General features: G+C 60.2%; 1 protein-coding gene across 1 annotated transcript in view; it reads right to left on the bottom strand.

The window, feature by feature from the left end:
• TNRC18 (trinucleotide repeat containing 18) overlaps window positions 1–7796 on the bottom strand; it is an 85880-nt gene that overhangs the window by 43055 nt on the left and 35029 nt on the right. Inside the window, exons 9-11 of the mRNA XM_007447081.1 lie at window positions 7742–7796; window positions 6018–6447; window positions 3821–4813 (exon numbers count right to left, since the gene is read on the bottom strand). The exon at window positions 7742–7796 is cut by the window's right edge and continues 3 nt beyond it. Coding sequence (XP_007447143.1) covers window positions 3821–4813; window positions 6018–6447; window positions 7742–7796 — 1478 coding nt within the window. The remainder of the gene's footprint in view (window positions 1–3820; window positions 4814–6017; window positions 6448–7741) is intronic.

The following is a 7796-nucleotide window of genomic DNA, read 5'->3' as shown; positions in this document are numbered from 1 at the left end:
CCCTTGATCTAGACCTTCCAGCCTCCAGAACCATGAAACCACACACTTCTGTCATTCAAGAACCCCCCCCCCGACCCCCGCCCTACCCCACCCCACCCCATCTGTAGTATTTGGTACAGCAGCCCAAGCTGACTAATACACAAACCTTGTGGCTTTACCAATGTGGAGGTGCCCTGGAACAGGGGCCCGACACGCACTGGAACCCCCATGGGACCAGGCGTCAGTCACAGAGGCTATGGCGCTGCAGGGCGGGAAGGATGGCCAGCACGCCCGGGGACTCCCAGGTTCGCTGACTGTGGGCAGCTGTGCGCAGCAGGAGGGGCAGAGCGGGAGGGCCGGTGGCTCCAGGAAGCGACGCGGGCTGTGGGAAAAACGCTAACGGGCCCAGGAGCCTTGGGCCTGCCGTACGAACCGGGACCACTCATGGCCCAGCTCTGTACAGAACGTGCAGGAGACTGATGCTCAGTGTCTGTCAGCGACCGTCGAAGGGGGAGGGCCACCGGGGCCCCCCTCGCCCCTGTGGTGCACACACCCCTGCACGCTGGTGCCTCCGAGGGCACGTTCCCGCCCAGACGCTGCCCCCAGCCCTGGGGCCCGCAGACTCCACTGCAGAGCCCTGAGGGCATCCCAGACATCCACCTCAAACGTCCGTGTCCACACCAGCTGCTGGGCTTCCCCCACACATGCTATACCCCCGCCCCACCTGCCCAGCTCAGAAACGAATTCTCGTCTTCCAGCGGCTCAGGCCACAACCCTTGGCATCGTCCTTTCACACCCACGCTCAGTCCACCAGCAAAGCCTGCTGGCCGCACCTTAGCTTCCACCCAGAACCCACCTGCTCCTTGGCTGTGCGCCCCTCGCCACCCTGGGCCTGGATGGAGACGGGAGCCTCCGCCTGGGTCTCCCCGCCTCCGCCCTCACCCCTGCGTCAGCTCTCCACACAGCCCACAAAGGAACCGCACGTAAGTCTGATCCTATCAGCTCAACTCAAAACCACCTTCCTACGGCCTCTCATTTCACTCCAAGTGGAAGATCTCCCCGGGGTCACCCCTCACCCAAGTCATCCCACGGACCTCCTCTCCACCACTCTCCCCTTCCGGCTCTGCTCCTGCCCCTGGCCTCCTTGCCTTTGTTCTAACACGACACACACAGTCACCTCAGGGCCTTTGCACTTGCTGTTCCTTAGGCCTGGCATGGTTTCCCCTAGAAGAATCTCCTTCCCCCACCCATCAACAGGGGCTTCCGAGGCCATGCGCTGTAGGATACCACCCTTCCCACCCCTGCCCTGTCCCTTTCCCGGCCTTTTACCACCTGACAGTGCTGAGGGCTGCACGCAGATGGCCTGGTTCACCGCCGGCCCCCAGCACCAAAACGGTGCCGGGTACACAGTAGGAGCTGAATGAGTAGATGGATGAGGTAGGAGTGTGAAAAGGGGCAAGAGTGTGCAGAGACCCCCAAACTGAGTGACCCGTCCTTAGCCCCTTCCTTTCCAGATGTCCCTGGGCCTCTGTGGTCCCCACTGAAAACCCACCAGTTGGTAGGATCAAGAGGGTTTTCATTTTCTTCTGGGAAAAAAAAAAATTCTTTTGGTACCAAACTATTTAAATGAGAGAAAAGAAACAATGAACTTTAGAACAACAACAAAACAACAGATGCCTGAGGGGGAGTGGGTGTCACTCGTCCAAGCTTCCTGGAACGGGGCATTTGACCATGACAATGAAAGAGCCTTGAAAATATAGCCTGGTTCTGGCCCAGCAATTCCACCCCTGGGAACAAATCCCTGGGAAAACAGAGGTGTGGACAAGGATTTTTCTTCAAGAGTAATCATCACATCATTTACAGCAGCTAAGGAAGGAAGGAAAGGAGGGAGGGAGGGCGGGAATAAAAAAGAAGGCAGGGCTTCCCTGGTGGCGCAGTGGTTGAGAGTCCGCCTGCCGATGCAGGGGACTTGGGTTCGTGCCCCGGTCCAGGAAGATCCCACATGCCGCGGAGCAGCTGGGCCCGTGAGCCACGGCCGCTGAGCCTGCGTGTCCGGAGCCTGTGCTCCGCAACGGGAGAGGCCACAACAGTGAGAGGCCCGCGTACCGCAAAAAAAAACAAAAAAAAAAACAAAAAAAAAACAAAAAGCATATACTAGGTGAAAAAGGCAGGTTACAGAGCACTGTTTACAAAATGACCTTGATTTTGGAACTGTGTGTCTGTGTAGAAGAAATTCTAGAGGAAATACACCGAAACGTCTGGCGCTATTATCTCCTCCACAGCCAGGCCTGGACCCCTCCTCCGTGCCGCTTCTGGCCCGAGCGTGGGCTCACGAGGCTGTGCCTGACCCACAGCCTCTTCACACACGTCTTGGAGCACCTCAATTTCTATGTCGAATGTCACTGGTTTTGTGCCAGCCCAGAATTCACGGCCCCTTCTGCTGAAGGCCCTCCATTCCCTGTGAGGACCGCCCCTCCCTACACCCTGGAAGTGGCTGCCCCCGCATCGAGGTCTGGGCATGATCAGCCTGGTCCATCCCATCTCCTGGGCCACAGGGTTTGCTTCTGCAAAAAGCATGAACCCCAGTCAGCCAATCATTGACAGTGCATCACAGCATCTTTGCCAGAGCTATGTGGAAACAGGTGGCCTCTTTTGTGTGTCTGCTGAGCTGAGCTGAGTAGGCCCATGGGCTTGGGAGAAAGTATCAGTGACCACTATAAGGGCAGTGGGCCCACCTTGAATGAAGCCAACAGAAAGAAGTGAAACAAGGGAGGTGGGGGGAGACAGGGAAGAGGGAAAAGAAATTCCTTGGTTTGAGCACCTGGATCCAGCCATACCTGAAATATTACCTAATTACTGACATACTTCGGTTCCACAAGCCAACAAATTTCCCCTGACTTTTTCTAACCAGTTAAAAGAAGAGTCTTGGTCCCTTACAACCCAAAGCATCCTGCTACTAGAAAACTCACCACTGACAGAACAAGCAGAAATTTCACCACTAAGAAACCCAAGACTGGCTGCACAACAATGTGACTGTACGTAACACCTCTGCCCTATACACTTAAAAACAGTTAAACTGATAAAAGTTTACAACATGTATATTTCACCACAGTTTTTTTAAAGTGCACACGAATAAACCACATCCTAGAGATTTTGAAATTTTTTAAATCCTACTTTAAAAAATTTTCCTTAGGGCTTCCCTGGTGGCGCGGTGGTTGGGAGTCCGCCTGCCGATGCAGGGGGTGCAGGTTCGTGCCCCGGTCCGGGAGGATCCCACGTGCCGTGGAGCGGCTGGGCCCGTGAGCCATGGCCACTGAGCCTGCGCGTCCGGAGCCTGTGCTCCGCAACGGGAGAGGCCACAGCGGTGAGAGGTCCGCGCACCGCAAAAAAAAAAAAAAAAAAAAAAAAAAAAAAAAAAAAAACGCGGGGGGCTCCGGGGGCGGCGGGGGGGGGGGCCCCCCCCCTGCCGATGCAGGGGACGCGGGTTCGTGCCGCGGTCCAGGAAGATCCCACGTGCCGCGGAGCGGCTGGGCCCGTTGAGCCATGGCCGCCGAGCCTGTGCGTCCAGAGCTTGTGCTCCGCAACGGGAGAGGCCACAGCAGTGAGAGGCCCAAGTACCGAAAAATAATAATAATAATAAAAAAATAATAAAAAATTTGCCTTAAAAGGGGGAAAGGCGGGAGTTCCCTGGCGGCCTAGTGGTTAGGATTCCAGGCTTGCACTGCCGTGGCCCAGGTTCAATCCCTGGTTGGGGAACTGAGATCCTACAAGCCACGCAGCCTAAAAATAAATAAAAAGGGAAAAAGCAAGCCGCAGAGGCCTACCGCCCGGCACGACTCACCTGTCACCTCCTGGCTCCTCTTCTCGAGCTCCAGCTCGGCGATCTCGCTCAGCAGGGTGATGCCGTGCAGGAAGCTCGGCTCCAGGACAAGGCTCTGCACTGCCTCCAGCCTCTCCAGGGCTGGGGCTCCAGTGCCCGGGGAGGGCAGAGGCCTGGCCTGGGGCAGCTCTGCCGCGGCCGCTAGGGCATTCATGCCAGCCAGCGGGTCCTCCAGGCTGGGCGGGAACTGATCGGAGCCCGCTTCCTCCAGGAAGCAGGCGCTGCCCGGCACAGGGGTGGCCTCTGGGGCCTCCAGACTCAGGCACTGTCCCTCCGCAGGGGGCACGTCACAGCCCGGCAGTTCCAGGCTGGGCCGGGACTCGCTCGGGGCCGCCTGGGCCAGATCTTCCTCGGGAGCCGCCTCTGCCACGGGCACGTCCACAGGCACCTCCACTGGCTCCTCCTTAGCCTTGACCAACGGCTCAGGCGTCAGCCGCGCCCCCAGGTCTGGGGCGGCCGCGCAGGACTCTGTCCGGTCCGGTGAATCAACCTGCGCCTCGGCCCCCTCGGCAAAGTCCGGGCACCCGGAGGGCTCCGCGGGCCCCTGGCCGCCGGCACTCAGCGCCGGGGCCTGGGCCTCCAGCAGGCCACCCGCGCAGCCGCCCGCCGGGCTCGGGGCCGCCAGGGCTTCCTCGGGGAGCAGCGTCAGTGGCGACTCGAGGGAGGGCAGCTCTGCGGGACCTTCGTCCATGTCCTCCACCTCCGCCTTCACCTCCCGCTCCGCCAGCGGTTCTTCGTCCGGGACCTCCCGCAGCGGCTCTGGGATCTTGGACGGGGACAGGCGGATGGGCTTGTCCTCAGGCGGCAGCGCCAGGCGCTCGGGCCCATCGGCCGGGAGCGGCACATCGGGGGCCAGGCCGTCGGCATCGGCAGCCGCCGTGGGCTGCAGCAGGAAAGGGTAGGGCCTCCCGTAGTGTGGCGGCAGGGCTTGAAACGGGTACCTGGGTGGGATATCTGCCGAGGACACCAAGGGTCAGCGGGGGCCCATTCTCCGGCCATGTCCGACACCCCCGTGTGTCCCCATCAACACCCACCCACCAGCCACCCTCTCTGCTGGGCCAGCCTGCGGGGCTGGGATCCCTTCCAGATGGCATCTGAGGAACCCCAGGGCCTTTCTGCATGTCTGGGCCACAGAGAGAAAAACTGGCCACCATCTTTCCCTGAGGGTCTTCAGGTCTCAGAGGCTCTTTCTCTGTTCCCGCCAGCCTCAGCACCCAGCACAAGGCTGGGCCAGAAGCACATGCTCAGTAAGACCCAAATGGTCCCCACCCGGCCGGTGCCAACTTTGCCCTCCGTCCCACAAGAACCCACCCGCCCCACGCCATTAAAGCAGAGTTGGGGCATCCAAGTTGTTCAAAAAATAATAGTAATACAGTGCTGGCTCCCCTCCCTCACTTTTTTACTCTGAACTCCCACCCTTGAGTGTAATCTCCCTGAGAGCCGGATGGTGTTCAGCTGACTGTCTGTAGTGTCCCAGGCCCAGCCCAGAGCGGGGCAAGCAGCAGGGGCTCAGTATGAACCGAACCGAGGGAGACAGACGCACGGAGCACCCTCACCCTGCACCGGGGCCAGGCCTGTGCTCCACACTTGACCTGATTAGTAAGACATCGAATCTCCCCAGAGAGGGGCAGCCACCTGCCCAAGATTGCACACAGCATTCCGGTGGCAGAAATCTGAACTTCGGAATTCGAACTCAAGTCCTCCCACGGGAAGAGGAACACAGGCCTCAGACCCCTTCAAGGCCACCTGCTGCATGTCCCGACCAACACGGAACACGGGAAGAGGGCGCGTGTGTGCACGCAGCGTGTGGGGAGGGAGTACTGCTCAGAATACACTGTTTTATCGTCAATGCAACAACACAGCACCTGTCATGGGCCAGCTACGGTGCTAACTATCCTACAGGTCTTACTTTGTTTCATGCTCAGACAGGTCCTCCTGAACTTAGAACCTACTTCTAACATTACACCCATTTCCCCTGACCCTACCACTGAGGGAAGGCTAGAGAGAGATGACGGCCAGCCGTGTCCTCGGGCATTCATTCCAGAGCCCAGCGGTGAGCCAGGTACACGGTGGGTGCTCAACACAGAAAGAAGGATTGACAGGCTGAAGGAATGAATGAGTGAATGACCATATGGGGATCTGTTTCACCAGCTCCTACCTGAGAACAAGGCCCGGAAAGGGCTGGGGGCTCCCTTCTCCAATTCTAAGTCCTTTTTCTCGACGACGTTCTCGGGGGCCTCCTCCTTGCGGGTGATGCCAGGGGTGGGCGGCGGGGAGGCAGGCGGCGGGCTAGTGGGGTGGGAGCTGGGTGTGGCGGGGTAGGCGTAGGTGGACGGCTTGGACACATCCTCCAGCTTCTGGATGACCTTGGCCTTCAGGGCAGCCACAGGGGAAGCGCGGGGAGATGGCGGTGGACTCATGGCCTTGCCGTAAGTGCCCGCAGGGCCAGCGGCCAGGCCAGGGGGCTTCCGAGGCAGCAGCCCGGGGCCCGCGGCGCCCAGGCCACCCTTGCCCGCGGCGTCCAGGCTCCGCTTGCTCGCCTTCTCCTCCAGCTCCGCCCGCTGCTCCTGGGCCTTTAGCCGCTCCTGCTGGGGGCAGCGCCGGCAGGCAGGGTGAGCGCGGCAGGACCCATCACCCACCACCTGCCCTGTCCCCGGGGTCCCCGCGACCCACAGAGAACCCCGGGCAGGGTCTGCGGCTGCAGGCCGCCCACACCCCCAGCCCGAGACTGGCATTCCGTCACAGTACACATAACACGCACAGCATTCCTTGTAGAATTCCAGCAGGGATTCTGGGGGGCCCTCCGGTCTAGACCCAGGCCCCTCTGGGACCCTCACGGTCAGGGCGAGGGGGGCCGGCGGAGGTGTGAGGCTCTTTCATGACACCAGGATAGCTACCTGCACGGAGAACTCACTACCTGAGGGCACTCTCCCGCCTTATCACACCTGGGTCTCAAAACACCTCAAAAGGTGGGCGGGGGGAGCCTTTCCCGGTCTTTGATGGCTTGAGGAAGGCTCACGAACAGCCCGTGCTCACCAGGGGCCAGGCGGTCAGTGCACAATCACACGGGGAGGAAAGGCTCCATGCGCCAGCCACTGTCACGGTTGTTAAATCTCACTGGACAACCCGATGACACAGAAATTACTAGCAACTCCATTTCCACAGGAGGAAACTTGAAACCCAGAGAGGTGAATTCACTTGCCGGAGGGCACACAGCCAGGCATGGCAGAACTAAGGTTCAAACCCAGGGCCCCATTTGCTGCCTGTGTCACCCCGGTTGACTCCTCCAGAGCAGCTGCTGCACAAGAAGGGAGGGGCAAGGCCAAGCAGAGGACAAATGTCCAGGAACACCTTCAAGGAGGCAGGAGGGCCGTGGGCTTTAGGGAGTCAGTCCACCCACACGGTGGCGACACCAAGTGTCGCCCATCTTACGTGATCAGGCAACGTGGGTGGAGGCCAGCCCCGGCCCGAGAGGCGCCCAGCCGGGCCACGCAGGGCTTAGGAAACAGCGGGAGTCCACAGGGATCCCTTCAGTTCCCATGCAAACATCTCCAGTCCCCCGGGCTACCTCTCCCGCCTTGGCTTCCCCATTGCTACCTGCACCCACCCCTTGCCAGGCTCTGCCCACCTCTCAGCCTTGCTCACACCATCTCCTCTGCCCAGAGGGCTCCTCCACAACTAACTTCTTCAGGTCTCTGGGCAGATGCCACCTCCTCCAGGAGGCCCCCCTGACCACCAGCCTCTCTCATTTTTTCTGACTCACGGTCCAGAACTGGACTTTCTGCTGGTTGACCCCTCTGCCTCGCCAACAACAGAGGAGCTCCGGCAAGGGTCTCCAGTGCCCCCCATGGCCCTCCTGTGACCACGCCCACCCCAACTCACCACCAGCTGGGCGCTCCTCTGCAGTTCCAGGGCCTGGGCCGCCTGCTGTTGCAGG

The sequence above is a fragment of the Lipotes vexillifer genome, unplaced genomic scaffold (genome assembly GCF_000442215.2).
Source record: "Lipotes vexillifer unplaced genomic scaffold, Lipotes_vexillifer_v1.1 scaffold625, whole genome shotgun sequence".
Taxonomy (NCBI): domain Eukaryota; kingdom Metazoa; phylum Chordata; class Mammalia; order Artiodactyla; family Lipotidae; genus Lipotes; species Lipotes vexillifer.
Note: the sequence above shows the minus strand (reverse complement) of the source record. Positions and strands in the feature narration are given on the sequence as shown.